The 17,531-nt window shown below is 31.0% G+C and overlaps 1 protein-coding gene across 13 annotated transcripts in view; it reads right to left on the bottom strand.

Moving 5' to 3' along the window:
* Rilpl (Rab interacting lysosomal protein like) overlaps positions 1–13,868 on the bottom strand; it is a 42,171-nt gene extending 28,303 nt beyond the window's left edge. For 4 of the 13 annotated variants that reach the window (XM_040721106.2, XM_040721104.2, XM_071891807.1 and 1 more), the window contains exon 1: positions 13,374–13,868. In XM_040721106.2, coding sequence (XP_040577040.1) covers positions 13,374–13,431 — 58 coding nt within the window. In that variant the 5' untranslated portion in view covers positions 13,432–13,868. Of the gene's footprint in view, positions 1–12,703; positions 13,129–13,373 lie in introns of those variants that run through there. The other 9 variants (XM_071891802.1, XM_071891806.1, XM_071891803.1 and 6 more) reach the window with 3 other exon arrangements.
* Between the last annotated feature and the right edge of the window lie 3,663 nt (positions 13,869–17,531).

Below are 17,531 nucleotides of genomic sequence, written 5' to 3'. Positions count from 1 at the left end.
AATTTTTGTTTCCTAGAAAGTCCTCCAATAGAAGTACTCATGCTTTCACAATACCTCTGGCATTTCAATGAGATAAGACTCAAGTATTTCATAGATCTGATCCTCTTTCTGTTCCACTCCCCTCTCTCACTCTTATCATATATATTATTTACTTTCTAAACAGTTACTCCGTTGATTTTAGACTCTCTGGAAATTAGTTAGGGACTTTAACCCTCTTGAAAACGATGATGGCATAAGGTATAACTATAGTTGAGGAGTTTGTAATAAAAAAACAACATTTAAAAATCATAAAAGGAAAGAAGCTGTGTGGTGTCTTTTTTTTTTTTTTTTTTTCATGATTCAATCAGTCGAGGATGGGTGAGCATCTCCCTCTGAAAGAAGAATTCTCGCCTATATTAAATGTAAATCATCTTTAATGTAAAATGAAATAAATATATATCTCTAAGGATCAATATTGGAATTATATATAAGAAGATCAGGAAGTATTTCTCCTACCAAATGGCTGATGGGAACTTACTTTAAAGTTGTCACTCGAAAGAAGGATTGGACATATTAAATTTTACTCTATGCCCTATATTCATCCCAGTATCAGACCTTTCTACTTTTGTTTTGACTTTTATCAAATAAAAACAGTAAAATATTTTCTCTTTGCTATTGTCCATCCTTGACGCGCATTCAAATAATACTGAGTCAAACGGTCCCAAAACTGTCAACACTGTCTTTTTAATATGAAATATTACCTTTTTAATGCCAACTAGCGCCAACCGGTTGCACTTATACAAGTCAATATACACATTATTAGACCCACATCTAAGGAAAATAATGTATATTACTATTAGTGAAATTATCTGGGGAATAAGTGATTTTTTCCTCGTGTTCTCCCTGTCTCTGGGACTGCATTTGCTCTTGTAATAAATAAGGTTCGCCATAATTCTAAATCTGCAACAATTTTGTGATGGAAGTATTGATCATAATATCACAAAACCTCACACATAATCAATTGGCCCAAAATACTCTACAAAAAAAACCAATTTTGCAATACTGCAACACAACAGCAAATTCGGTAATCTGCTCTGCTGCCGATCTCTGTTGACAAAAAGGACAATTTCATGCAAATATAATTAATTTAAAAGGAAAAAGAATAGCTTTCAAATGAGCCCTTACAGGTGACTCCATGACCAAAATTACACTCGTTGCAAGCACTTAAAGTGATTTTGGTCATTTACAGTATGGCACCTGTGACCTCCAATAGCAACAAGGCCAAAGTCTGTGCCAGGTTTGCAATCATCAAGGCTATACATGAGCTAGGGAAAAGTAACAACCAAATCGCCAAGTCTAATAGGTACCACGTGAAGAGCATTCAGAAGGTCATCAAGGCTCTCAAAGCCAATAACAGCAAACCCCCGTGCAAGATGGACGGGCTGGGCTCTCAAGGTAGGAGAAATCCCAACATTAAGGCTCTTAGCAGGGCCTGGGATACTTTCCCGGGGAGATCCAAGATCAATAAGGTATTTGGCAAAAGTTAGGGAGAAAATTGTGAAGGTGCTGGCTGCAATTGGAGAAAAAATATCCTTACTTTTGGGTCGATTTTTGTAAAATAAACTTTCCAATGGTATCAATTAAAGTTTAATCAAATCACTAATAAGAAAGATAAAAGCCTCTAAATCGGAATTGGAATTATAATAAAATCAACATTATCAAAAGTATTCGAATCAGTTTGTAGAAATCGTATCTAATATTATTTATAATTTTGCTACGACTAGTGAAATTAAAATAGAATTCCTAATTTGTAAAGTAATATAAATTCAGTACATACAGGTTCTGAATTATTTGTTGCCTCTAAGCTGAGTATATTCAGTTGAAATTTATCTATTTTATTTACTTTATACTTGCATAGTAAATTACCAGGACTATTAGTGATAGTACTGAATGGATTTTAATTCAAAGAAAGTAGAAACTTGAATTTATTTTTTGATAAATAGATCGTATTATCTCTTTCATCAAATTGTTTTGTATGCTCCAAAAAGTTTTATTTTATTCATTTCTTATTGTCCATCATTTTAAAACTAAAGAGTCCCAGAGGATTACATTTGTAAAAAACCCATTTAAAAAAGAAACTAATACCGTTTTTTATTGATTATAATTTATAGTACCTATTAAAAAATAAAAAATAAACAATAAAGTTTACAAATATGAAAACTTAGACGGTAGTTTTTTTTGTAAGCAGTGGATTTGTCTACTCTTGCCTCTTATAAGTAGGGATGGGATTTTTGCAGAGTGCAAGAAGAAGGGATGGAGTGAGGTTTATGGTATTACTGAATTAAGGCCATTGTTAATATCAGCTATATGTTATATGTTTTTGGCGAGGGGAGGAAATGAATTACTGCTTTAGAGGGGAAAACATTCTACATTTAAAATAGCATTAGTGATGTGAAATTATTTTGATTATATTTATATTATTATACATTTGAAAAAAACAATTTACACCAAAGATGGGGAGAATTCTTCTTTTAGAGGGAAATGTTAACAAACCCAGCATGACTAAATAAATAATGAACAAAAAGTAATTAGTCTTTTCTTTGCAGAAATTCCATCTTTATCCATGATGGAATAGTACAACCTTTCATCTCTGTGACTTTTCAAAAATGTTTTTAAATGAGTTATATAAGCTGTATCACTTAAACCATTTTAAAAGAAGTACATTTCCGTGTAATTATTGGGTATATAAACACAATATGTGTTTACAAGTCTCTAAATTAGACGCAGACAGTTTTATTGGTTAAATAATAAATCAAATTACTATTACAATAGATATAACAAAAGATTTTACACCTAATTTGAAGATATCATAGAATGATATTCCGTTTTTCTTTACACTACATATGTAATATCAAAGATACACTTGAAGAAGGGGGGAGACATCTATTAATAGAATACACATTTAGTGTTGTAAATGTTAATCATTTTTAATGTGCGAGTTTTTGCTTTGTTGGCAACTTGAATAGTGTTTTTTTATTTGCATAAGTTGTTATCATTATTATTTCATTCTTGAGGAGAGAACATATAAGTAGTATCCACGAGTGTGTGTGTTTATGAATAGGGGAGAGTAACGTTGAACTCCTGTAGGTCCTTGTTGGACTAGGAGTAGAATTTAGGACCAAGATCGGAGTAACTCCTGTCTATATCATTGCTAGACACGGAGTGGGAGTTTGTGTTGATTTCCTTCATGTTAGCTGTAAGAGAGTATGAGCCGCATGAGAGTAAGGAAATAAACAAAAGTCCCACTTCTTATATAACAAGCCTGTATAGGCTGGAACTCTACTACTATGTCGACCCTCAATTCTACTCCGAAACCAACAAGGACTTAGACTTGTAACTAGTGATGAAAATCGTTTGTATTTTGGGCATGTTAAAAAAAGGAACTGAAAATCAACATAGAAATCCTGATAAATTGAAGAATGTTTTGGAGTAGAGCTGTTTAGCTTATATCATGACGCTTCATTATATCAGCCACAATCAGCTGTGACAAGGGAGGAGGAGGAGAAGGAAATAAACAAGGACATTGGCAGGAATTACTTCGATTATATTTGTAGTAGTTGTAATTTCATATCGACATCATTTGGTATTTTAAGCAACTCTTCCATTTCGGGATAATATTTGAAATCCCAAAAAATGATAAACTGACTGAATGTATACGACTCAAAATCAAAGAAGAACATGGCTGACCATATTAATTCATTAATCAATGGTTGATAAATGATAAGTCAATCAAATTGATTTTATAATCCTTTTTTCTTTTTCTCCTAGCTATCTCCTAATTTATCTGATAAAGATACAAAAGTCGAGTTCGAACCGATAATATAAGTACACAAAAAGACGGCGAATATGGCATACTGCAAAATCACCTAGAACTCTTTTTTTACAACCCTATGCATACACATTTAGAAGTATTATCTCCCCTTTATATACTATGTACATCACTTGCATATGATGATACGTATATAATATTTATTATAATTAAACATTTCTTAACACCTGATGTTACTTTTGTTAAATAACGGGTAAAAGGAAATAGTGAAAGCTCCAGGGTGTGGTTGTATGAAATAAAACACCAAGTGAGAAAAAGATTGACAAAGAGACTATTCAAATATTATGTGTTATTTGATAATAATCTATATGTGATAAAATATATGTACACAGTGAAAAAATCGATAATAGCATCTTCCCTACTTTACAATAGAGTGTTTTCATATGACGTCAATATTGTTGATGTTGGGCATTTTGAAGGCCTAAACAACACAGTTTTTCATTCATATTAAGAAAAATGGTCAACTATTTTATGTCAAAGTGGGACTTACAAATAAAAGGGCTTAAACCTTTACCTTCTATCAAAAATATATCCTCTAATAGCTACTTTTATTATACCTATATCCCAAAGTGGGGGCCGCTAGATGATTTCCAAAAAAAGAAGAATATAATTGAAATTGCATTACATTGAGTAGCATCAAAACTTAAATAATGATTAATGTATAATAGTATCTTCTGGATCATTCTAAAAAGTATTTTCCAGAAGATGGTGCACCACAAAAAATATAACTGGAAACGCCCTTTTTACCGCCATATCTGTCGTCTGACATAGAAGATGCAGCGCTTATCGAACTTTCATGTGACCAAACACTTATAACAGGTTTTGATTATGAAACATTCACAAATTCTGGATTTCTGTGATGAATGAGTACTAGTGTTGTATCGATCATTATTTGAGACCAAGGACCGCTGTCCAGTCCAGTACCACTTCTCGGTCCTTAAAGAAGATAAAATTGATCCCTCGTGACATCAATGAGGATCCTCGCTTGTAATTATTCTGTTATTTTATAGAATAAATCATATTGAAAGTAAATCATTCCTAGAACAATTTATCTTTTTTCTCTTTCTCAAAGCCATTCATCTTCTACTATTTCTTCTAGATAATATTAATGCTCAAATTAGAGTAGAAAATTGCTTGGGGCATTCTTATTTTATTAGAAAGGGGAATACTTTTTATGCCTACCTATGAAGAAAGTATTAAAAATATACCATGATATAAAAAGCCATTTTGTGTCTCTTTTTAAATGAATAAATGTATATTATAAAAAAGAAGAAAAGTGGAATTAGTTATGATGTTGTTGTTCTTTTGAAGGTTTCTCCCTAGGGATTTGTTTGTTCTATCATCATTTTAGATGATCATAATTATTAATACACATTCTCTCAAACCATGAAGATGTTTTTATGTATGCAATCTAGAAAATGTAGAAAATCTCAATTTATTCTTTTACTTCATATCAATGGGTGAATTTTTAGAAAAATGCACGAAGCCCTTGTTAAAATCCGTGCTGGGAGCGATACCAGGACGTGCTAGAGAATAAGTTGTTGCCCTGGATCGACATAGTTGCCAATGGGAGGCCTTACATGCGGTAGCAAGACTCAGTTACCTCCCACACCTCGAAAAAAAGTATCAAATGGCTCCTTGACAATTTTGACGACTTCATCTTTGCGGACTTTTGGCCTCCAAACTTGCCAGATCTGAATCTAATAATTTTTTGTATGGAGCGCCATCTAACGACAAACAACCCCAAATCCCCCTCCAACACCAAAGACGAACTTATCGGTCAGATCAAGAAGGAATTCCAAGATTTGCGCGAAGGCCTGCCCGCGCTTTCAGCCTCGTATGGAGACTGTAATTGAGGCTGAAAGTCATTATATTGTATGAAATAAATCAAAATCCATCAAACTTTCAGAATCTGTTTTATTTTTAATCTGATAACTGGTTGGAGAAAAAATTGTGTTTAAAAAAAAAACCTTTTCGTGGCACAAGAAAGCTTGCACAAACTGCAGATGCTGAGTACAAGTTGCGATGCCTATACAAGTTACAACTTGTCTGGAAATCATAGACCGGTCTGAGACTGTTATATTTTTTGTTGGACCGAATTAATTCATTCCAACAAAAAAGCTTGGTCTGGACCGGTCTTATATAAAAATTCGGTCTAGATCGGACAAAGGAAAAGTTCAGTTGAAAAATACGGTTCCAACCAATTTTATAGATAAATTGTTTATAACATGACACCATATGTTTTTTCAAGTACAACGACGTCATACGACGTTTTACCAGAGATAGCTCAGATTAATTTTGATACCACCGTCTCTTATATGTATACAGTATTTTGTTCTAGAACTTATCGTGCACTTTTGAGATTTAAAAAGAAATGAATGACAGTTGATATAGAAAAAAAAATTAGTCTCTCATAACATATAAGACCCAAAAAAATCGGTCCATAAATGGAGACTGAAAAAACAATCGGTCCATAAAGTGAGACCGAATCAAAATCGGTCTACAATGTGAGAACAAAAAAAAATCGTACCAAGGTCTGGACCGAAAAATCGGTCTAGAAAAAATCACTTGAGACCGAACCGAAAAAGAAATTCGGTACTGGACCGAGTTTTGATAATAGTATTATGTATTTAAGAGTAATATAACTCTGAGTATTTGAACTTTATAATGCGCCACAAAATACTTACATTTTAAGTCATTTGTTTAAAATATGTAGTCAAAGATTACACCATTAATGTATAGATCATCCATGGAATATTATTCAATTATGACATGATTATCATCCCAAGATCTGTAAATACTTCATTTAAAATTATTCATCTCATTTTTTGGTTGTAACTTGTATACAACATATATGTAAATTCAACATACATATTTGAGTTAATTATAGACTTATTATTCAAATTTGTGGAATGAGTTAAGATACACAAGATCCTAGTTGAATAACAAATCCGCAGTTATAGAATAGACCTTCATTTGATTTAAGAGTATAAATTTAGCTCCGATATCATCCAGACAAACATATATATTCAAGATCTTTGCAGAATTGGCAATAACTAATTACCTTATCAAATCATCATCCCCAGCTAATAAATAATATATAATTTCAATTAAATTGTGCATCTTCTTGTATAACATAACTAACCCTTTAAAACCTCTTAATAAAAACTTATTTAAAGAGAGAGAAAAAAAATGAAAAAATCACTGGGTATTGAAATACCGAAGTTCGGTTTATTCAACAATGGAGGACGTGACCAATTTTAAATCATTATTTTTATTGTATCAAGCAACATTTCATACAAAAAGAAACAAAAAAAGGCAAAAAATCAGTTTATATTTAACCAATTCCGGGCCAATTCTTCCCAACTATGGAATGATTGTTCTATAATTGTTGAGAACTGTTCACAACTTAACAAGAGTTCATTTCTAATTCAACCAATCAACGTTCAGAACACTGATTAGGGGGAAAGAAGTAGAAACATTGACAAAAAGAGAGTAATTTTCTGTTAATGAGATAGCACCGTATTTATTCTACATATTAAATGTAATATCTCAAACAAAAAGCAATGGTGTCAAACATGGATTACTATAAAAATACTTAATTTTAAAATTAACTTCTATGAACTAGATTTAAAAAGTAGCCTCCATTGAGATGAGACGGATCAAAAATGAATTGGATACCTCTGCATTATGCATAGACATTGATATAAAGATCTAAAATACAATTATAATGTTAGAAAAAACTATAACCCAGAGATAAGGATCAGGGTCGCTTTTACCATGAGCAGGATGAAGGCAAAGTCTTTCAGAGCGACACTAAGATTATTTTTTTTTAGTGGGAGGAGGGATTGACTAGCATTACTTTTTTATTCAGGTGGCATTTTGAATTACAATTTCTGTTTTAAAAAATAAATTGACACCTTTTGACAAATGTCTTGCAAAAAAAAAAAAAAATAGGATGACTTTTTTTTATAAATAAAAAGTTGGAAAAAATAATTTCACTTATTGCCTTTTTTATATTACTCTATTTTTCTTTGTTAAAGCCTAGGGCAAGTGCTCAAAATGCTCTATCTTGAAATCGGTACTGCTGGCAGGAGGACCGAAGGGGATTTTAACCTCCCCTTCCCCCTAAAAAAAAGGAAGGAATTTTATCTATAAAATAGTTCTTAGGCTCCACTTAGACTCGAAGATTGCCTATGTGAAGTAAAAAGTTCTTAGCGTTTTTTCGCTTTAGTTTTAAAATAAATGGAATATGTGCTCACATGCCGATCCAACTCGACAATTTCCATTATTTTATCGAAATTTTCGACATCCATATTACCAGAACGGAAAAAACTATAAATACACTTTTTTAAGTGTACGCTTAACCTTTAAGCATACTTTAAGCTTTTTTTAATGAAATGTATTAAGTGTGAGATATAGCTTACTAAAGACATCTAGCGAAAAACGCTCAGAACTTTTCAATGAACCAAATATTAAAGAATCATACTGTATATTGATTATGGCTAAATCAGAGCTCCGACTTTCGGCTCGACTTGGACTTCAAGTATAATAAAAAATAAATAAAACAATTTAAAAAAGTGTATTTGGGGGTCTAGAGAAATATTTATCTAATGTTCTCTACTTGTAAGCAGTGCTCGAGTTGTAAAATCAAACCAAGTGGATGGTCAGGGATAAATTTTAATTAATTGGTGTTTGGGAGCTTCTCTCCCGAGAAAAATTTGAAAATACAGTTAATTTTAGTGCAATTTTAATGCAATATATGCTCATATATATGCAATATATATGAGCATATAAATGAATATATTTCAATTATGAAATATATTTTTTTAAAGATAACCTTTCACAGGAAATTCCACCCCCTGATGTTGAATAATTATTAATAATAAATTGGGTTATCAACTCTGGTTTATTGGGTATAAAGCAAAAACAAACGGACTAGACTGACCAACTTAAGAACTGCATGTAGGCACTCTATTGGGTACTTGAAATTTTGAAAAAAAAGGATGTATTTACAAATAGCATTTATACAAGTCCTCTGGTCACAGATCTAGGATTTCCCTCTCCCACCATCTGTATATAAAAAAGGCAATTAAAAGATAGAAGAATGAGTAAATTAGTTTAGTTTAAATTTAATAAAACAGGCATTGTTTTACTTCTTTTTCTTTTTTTTTCAATTAAAAATGTTTTGCAGTGGTTAAGAAGGGTACTAGACTAAAAAAAAATTATATGTAATATATCACAGAAAAAAGGGGTTCATAATCCCTGTTGTAAATGACAAAATTGAAGGCTTGGACTAACTAATTAAGGCACACTTGATTTTTATTCAATTGCTGCAACCTCATACCATAGAGAAAAATACATAAAGTAATTACGAGAAGTAAAAGAGAGTGAAATTTTTTGAAGCCGAAAGTTACTTGACCACAACAATGGAAAAAATAGTTAATCCCTCCAGATCTTGTATGAAATCATCCAAAAATTATATTAGAACTAAAAAGTTCCATAAACAATATATAATTATCTATAAAATATAGTGAGGATCGAACAGAAAATATTTGAGGGCCCCTCTATGCTGTTAACATATATATTTATTAATACTACAATTTAAATGTTATTGTCAACTACGACGGCATCAACTTCTTATGCACATCATCACTCTATATTTTTAATGTCTTCCTGACATTACCTTTAGTCTATCACGGAATCTTTCTCACGAAAAGAAACAGAAAAAAGTCCCAAAATCAGTTGATAGTTTGCCAATTCTTCCCAACTATTGTTCAACGATTGTTAAGAATTACTTACAGTTTAAAAGGAGCTAATTAAAATTCAACCAATCAACGTTTAGAACACTGATTAGGAGAAAAATCGACAGCTGACAACAAAATACACAGTATATTTTTGAGTTAGCGAGTAAGCTATGCCTCAGGTTCGACTCTACTCGAACTCTAAGTGAAATGAATCGCAGACTTGACTAGGACTCATGAGCAGTTCTGTTACAAATTGAAATCAAATGAATAAAATGTTATGTATATATAGAAAGGGGGAGTGGATTAGAAATACTAAGAGGAAATAAGACTATTTCAACGAATGTGATTGTTGCCTGACTCATCTGAAGAGTAATATTAATACTTGTCTATATGTAATAAAAAGTTATGTATTGAACATGTTGGATATAAAGGAATATCAAAAATTGGGCTCATGATATCTAATTTCTACATATTTTGTCAATGATATTAATAATAAGCTTTTACTTTGTATATTATAGCAGAAAGTTTTGGGTCTTAATCCTTTATTTTAATGGATTATGAAGGCAAAGTTATTTTAAATAAAAACAAATTTTTTTTTAGATAAGTCTAAAATTCAAAATGATAAGTTCATTCCTTAGAAGCGTAGTGCTGTTCCCTGCCACACTACTTTTATGGATGGAAAATTACTGAAGGACTTTGTTTCATAATATTAAAATAAGTATTAAATTATGTATTAATTAATTTGAGTCAGTTATATATTTATTATTCAGATTTGTGGAATAAGTTAAAGATACCCAAGTTTAAACCTTTATTTGATTTAAGTGGCTTGATTTGGTAGAATAATTACTTAATTTACTAAATTAAGTAATTATTTATTACTTTACTTTATGAGTATTACATTCATTCATTATGTTAAAATGGTAAATTGAGCTATTCTCAACAATCCTTGAACAATAGTTCCATAGATGGAAAGAACTAACAACTGATTTTTGGCCTTTTTTCTATTTATTTTTAGATGAAAGGTTATGTCATACAATAAATACATTACTACACTTTGATTGCTCTCAATGACAAGTGAATAAATAAAAAATGGAATTTAGTTAACTTTAAAACAATATGTAAAAGGATCAGTACTCAATAATTATTCATAGCCACAACACATGATATCAATTATACCCAAATGCAATAAAAAACATTGTTCCTCCTGAAACCAGATGAATATCTCCTACTCAAAAAGCAAGCAGGTTACTCTTAAACGATAAGGTTAAGTATTATTTACTAGAATTTGATATAAACATAGCTCGATAACATTTCATAAGTCTAGGATATAGTAATAATAGTGCGTGTTCAAGTGCCGTCACTATATTTATGTCATAAATTTTGTGACGCTAAACAACCAAATGTTATAACAATAAAAACCCTTTATCCATAAATATTAAGGAAAATAGTCAACTATTGGATATCAAAATGGAACCAACAAATGTCTATAAAAATTGTATGAATCAATTGCCTTATGTTACTACATCCTTATATAATCTTATTTTCGTGCTGTAGATATAAATTAACTAATATAAAGGAAAGAATAAGATATTTTTGTTCAACTTCTTCTACTTTTCTCGTCTCTAATCAATAAAAAAATGTACAAATTTAGCCATTTGAGAGATTTTCAAGACAAATTAATTGGATATTATTCCAATATCACTGTGTATCATTTGCATCTCTTAGTATTCAATGCTAGTGTTTAGTCTTTTTTTATCAGTAAAGTCATTCGATGGAGTTTTATCAAAGTTTATTAGAAGTTTACTCATTTTATGTAGTAAAAATATCAACTTTCAGCCCCCTAAATTATGATGCAATTTATGGAGTCAGTGAAAACATGGATAATAGGCAAAAAAAAAAAATAGTCATACAACATAATCAATGATCATTATCGATTATTGTTCGATTGTGAGTCGAGTATAGATGCATTGTTTTTGTTCTAACTGCGAAATACAGATGAATAGATGTAGTTAACTCAATGAAACTAAGGATCCATTTGGCGGTTTTGATAGATTTTCACTTAAAAATAGAGAACGGATGAGTTCTATTCCAAAATTAATATGGAAACTTAACTCATTTGACTATATCCTTTGTTAGAATCCGTCTTAGTGTGGTGTCTACAGGATCTGGATCCCAGTCTTTATCTTGAGTAATGTATAATTTATCATCTTAAAAAGCCCTAAAGAAATAAAAATAATTAACAATTAGTCCAAAGAGGACACTGGCTAGAATACAAGTAAAGTATTTCTTTCTTCAATCCATTCAACAGTTTTTGTTTCAACTAACAAGCTCATTTTTTCATGTATTTTATCTAAAAGGTACAAGCCTCAAATTACATAATTAATTCTTATTCAACAGGGTCACTGTTTTCTTTTATTTCAGAACAAATTAGAAACCTTCAAAACTTTCAAGAATTTGTAGCATTTTCATGATGATGACTGCATGTTTTGTATGCAAAACCAACAATTTTAAAAACAAATTCCATTCCATCAATATTTACCTTCTTCCTTGCTAATAAAAATCACCATCTTCTAGATCAACAGCTACATCTTTAGTCAATAGGTAAACACGAGTTCAACAGAGTTACATTTTTTTCAATTGAATTATTCCTCTTAATTTAAGTAAATAATTTTTATATTTCAGATTTAAACGACAAGAAAAACTACACTCTGAGGAAGTTAACAAGTTTCTGATGTCGGACAATGTCGAATCAATGATCGATTTGATGCATAACTTGGAAAAATAATTGTTATCTAATGGATACCACAAAATTATAAGATCGGAGGATTTACATTTCTGGTTCATCTGTGAAGGGTATGTATTTACTTCAAATATTGAAGAATTTTAATTTGAAAATGAATGTTCTATGGAGATATTGAAATCCCTATAAAATCTTTCAAACATTCTGCAACATTCTTGCATTTTTTAAATGTATTTCAAAGATATAATAAAGCTCGATAGAGCAATTATGTTGTTGGAAAGTCTTGAATTAACTGAAGAGTTTGAGGAGGGCATATTTCATTTACTGTGGAACGGTTGAAATTGTTACCTTTTCCGTCTCGTAAATGACGATATTCTTCAAGTCTTCTATCATTTTACGGGGGATTGCACCCTACATTGTATCGACAGCTTGTAAATGAGAATCTCTTTAGCCTGTCCACAATTTCATTTTTACTTTAACTTTCAAGAGGCTTTTCGCTTGATTCCATAATTTCAGCTTATAGAAGCTTATCTTCACTCATAGAGTCCTTCGGAAGATGAAAAATCAAGTGTTGTTAGTCCTGCATAAAGGTTAATTGACCAAGAAGGCGGTATGAACGACCAAATGAAGACAACCAAATGAATACATGGTTCATGGTTCGAAGATAGTCTTCAAAATATTCAGATATGAACTCAGCCATGATTCCTTTGTCTAAAATAAGTCCTAAAGTCACTTACACATGGAACTTCTGGAACTTTTAACTTTATATATTCCTATTAAAAATTATAATTATATATCCTTGCATAAGATAAGCACTAACAGTAAGAGAAAATAACAACAACATAATATTTATATGGAATTTCAACAGCGCCATCTAACGAAATTTACTGTAGCCAATGTTCAGAGGGCCTAGATTATATAATAAATAAAGAAGTCATCTTCTGACAAGTGACTGACTGCATTACGCAATTGAAAAGAACATGTACTGATAATATTAATGAAGAACATAGGAACTTACCTATATCTGCAGCCACATCATAGACATCGAGGACAGACATATCTCGAGTCGAGAACATTTTAAGTACGACTGGGGAGAAGAAGGAATAATATAAAAGGAATAAGGGCCCTTTCTAATTTTCTCTTTCACTCCCCTTTTTTCCCCCCTATTAAGAATAAAGAATATCTCGATCTCTTTATTCCGGCTATGACTTATGCACTACTACAGAGAGAATCACAACTCCTCCTTTTTCTTTTCTCTTCTTGAGCTGCTGAGATATATTGTATAAAAGAATAAATGTCAAAAAAGTATCACGTGACTTAAAACTACACTGTGTAGTGACACATTCAGTTTTGTACAACCAATTTACACACTCGCAAGTCGCATGCACACTTTTATAAGAGGAATCGAAAAACAACGACGTAGACCGACCCTGTCACTACATAGACTGAAACATACAGCTTTTTTATTTTTTTCCTGCATTTATTAATATTCCAAGGCTCTTTTTTACGTAGTGAATTAATATATTTCCCTGAATTTGACTCATCTTACGCACGCCCGCAAAGTAGTATTATTATCAAGTATAATTATAATTTATATCCATATATGGACAAGATATAATTACAATAATTAACATTTGAAGCACAATAAAATTTGTTTACAATTGTTTGTTGCACCTATGTGAAGACATGAGCTAATAAGGATGGATCTTTGTAGAGGTTGGAAAAAACTTTTTTTTTTTTTTTTTTTTTTTTTTTTTTTGCAAGTGTTGACATCGTTGATGATGACGATAATGAATTATAGAGATTTGCTAATGTTTTTCCCACCCAAATTGGTTCTATATTGTTTCTAAAATTAATCTAGAGTAATCAATATGTTGAGTTAAATGAAGTTCGAAAGTGTTAATTTGTGTTTAGTAATTTAAAAAAAACTTCTTAGACAGTTTTGTGATTGTTGAATGCGCGTCAAAGATGGACACCAGTCAAGAGAAAAGTCGCCATATTTTATAGTTATTCTTCAATAAAGTGTAAAACGCAAGCCAGATGGCTGAAAACTTGAATATTGGGTTTATGGTCCTGATATTGTAACAGCCCATAACGCGTTATTTATACTTTCCTGTAATTTTGATTTCAAAAATGTAGATAAAATAATGGAAATCGTTGAGTCCGACACTGTTTGGATTGACAAATAAATCCATTAAAAATAATGGATTTCTTTTCACTAAACCTAATATAAAAATTAAAAACTACTCAAGTCGATATTTGAATTTTTGTAAATCATTTAATGATTTTTTTTCAATAATATATAATGATTTATCAGGGTTGCCCCCTCCCCCTCAAAAAATGACTGATTCACAATCTACATACGCAGTTATTGGAGCATTTGCAAATAAGTACTATATAGTTTCTTTATTTTGACGTTTAGACTATTTAAAATTACTACTTTTATTAATGGATTTCATTAGCAAAATGAGACCATCCATTTTACTTCCTATAATTAATGACGAAAATATGTAGTTGCATAATATTATTTTTTGGTAAAATGATAGAAAATAATTATTTATCTGTTTTATTTGTAGTCAACTAGTACTCTTTTAGCTTCAGTCGTAATCATTACACGCAAAATAATATTTTTTGTCGTACAAAGTATTTTTTTTTTTTTTTCAAATTGTTAGAATAAATATTACGACATGGTATTTGTGGTCTTTTATTTAGTTTGGCCTAAAGAAATACATACTTTTAAAGTAGGTAATTACATATTATTTGAAAATATGTGAGGAAAATACAGCATAGATATTATTTTTTAATTTTCTAACGTAAAATTTAATACTATGTTATTTTCCTACTCTTTTTAAATCAGATACTTTTTTTCTCATCACATACATGATGAGAAAAAAATATGATATGAAAAAACCTTGATTAATTTAGAGGATTTTATCAGTAAGGAATATATTTTAGTACAGGGAGCAAATAAATATTTTAAGAGGGGGCTTAGGATCACTCGAGAATGGTTGAATGTCACTGAGTATGTTAAAAATGACATATATACTAAAGATTTCATTGTGCCAAACTTTTCCAACGAGTATAAAGGGACTGAAAACACAACTAAATCAAGACAGTGTTTTGTCTGTCATTATTTAGGACTGAAGACTGGAGTCCCATCCAGTTAAGTCCTGCATATCAGTCCTATAACTTATACAGTTCGGTCCTTGATGAAGTAAATTAACTTTATTGCTTTTTTCTAATCAGTTCTAATACTGACCATCTGAAGGACTATCAGCCTTGAGGACTGGTAGGACAGGTCTTAAGACTAGATTGTACCGTATAAATAAGGACTGAGACAAGCAGAAAATTAAAACTTTGAATCCGACTGAACAAATAAAATATTCGAACCTCACAAATGAGTGTTGCTCAAAATTCTTGTGCAGGAGCGCGCTCATTATTTTGAATAACGTGTGACATTGTACTCATAATTTTAGAAGAGTGATAAAATTGCCACAGATATATCGCTTGTGTGGAGATTACGTTGGAAGATACATCTTTCTTTTTTGTAAACGAATTTTCCCAAATGAAATACTATTTTCTTATATTATTATGAAGTAAATCGACTTAAAAATATGAGGCATGCATAAGTTCAAAAACTTGAGAACCCTGTCAACTCAAACTAATTATCAGGTTTAACTGGATGATAGTGCATGAAACCTCGTAATTAATGTCCCCTACGACAGTACCATACTTTTTCTGCCCAATGCACACCAAAAGACAAATAAAAATGTAATGCCACATATTTTAATTAAACCAATTATTTGGATAACTATAAACTAGTGCAAATAATGTATGGTTTTCACTGTTTGGGAACAACTACCCATTAGCACTTAGTATTATTTGATTTGTATGTGGTTTTGTGAATTCTATCAATTTAATAATCGTTATTGAAAGTAATTTGAATATTTGGCAGAATTGCCGTTAGATCAAATCAAGCACAAATGTTACCTTCTGATATGTACACTACTTTCCTCAGCTACCGTAGATAGAGTATTTTCCAGGCGTGGTAAAATATTTAATGATAGAATTGGAATTTATAATATATATAAATTTCAAGATTTTAATTGCAATTATAAAGAGTTGACAAATTCAAATACTCCAATACGAGCGAAAAAATGAGCACCGCTCATTTCTAATTGAGCTCGTTTCTTTAAGAAACAAGCAAGAGAGCGCTCACAAAATTAGCTACTGAGTGGGAGCACGCTCAGGCTTTCTTGAGCGGACTAATACTGTTACTTACTTTAGCTTAATTTTAGAAATATATAGAAGTAATCAGGGCCGAGGTATATTTAAAAAACGGCATCGGCTTGTTAATCTAAACTCCAAGCCACTAAAATGCCCATCAACAACAATGATGAAGTCAATGAAAACGCTCTATATGAAGACATACTTACCGTCATCAATGGGTAACCAGTATTCGGCGTTACATCGCTAACATAAAAATATACTGTTTATTTTGTTATCAACTGTAGATGTTTTTGGTTCTTTTCTCCGATCATAACATTGATTATATATCAATCTAATTCATTTTAAAAATTGGGGATAAATAATATGAAAATGATAGTCTTGAGGTATTTATGAGATAAATAACAGTTGGTATGATTGACTTATTTATAATTCGGGCTTTTTTTGTTCTTTATAGAATGAACGTTGCGTGATACAATAAAAGTAACGACGTGATGAACGTTAGTTACTTAACTAGATTTAAGTCTTGTAACCACTATTCGCAACAATTATTGAATAATAATTCGTAATAGTTGGGTGAATAGGGTATCAGAAAACTATAAAAAAAAAATATCAGCAAGATGGTGTGACACTATGTTGGTAGAAGGCGCAACATATATTTTTCAAAGCATATGTGAGTAACATACTTATAATAATATTACGATTCAAGGAGTTGCATTATTTTACTACAAGACAGCGTCAGTCTCTGCCGCTTTGTTTTAAAACTAATATAAGTAAACACCACTCATGCCCATTTGCTAAATACCAATTATGAGCCTATTGCGGGGTTTCTTTTCGTATGAAAGGTTGCGTGATATAATAAAGTTAATGACGTGAATTTTGATAGAAAAAAGAGGAAGGGAGAAATTAAATTGGGCCCGAGGATTCACTTATATAGTTAACATTAAAA

The sequence above is a fragment of the Lepeophtheirus salmonis genome, chromosome 11, assembly GCF_016086655.4.
Source record: "Lepeophtheirus salmonis chromosome 11, UVic_Lsal_1.4, whole genome shotgun sequence".
Lineage (NCBI taxonomy): Eukaryota > Metazoa > Arthropoda > Copepoda > Siphonostomatoida > Caligidae > Lepeophtheirus > Lepeophtheirus salmonis.
This window is presented reverse-complemented; position numbering and strand designations above follow the sequence as displayed.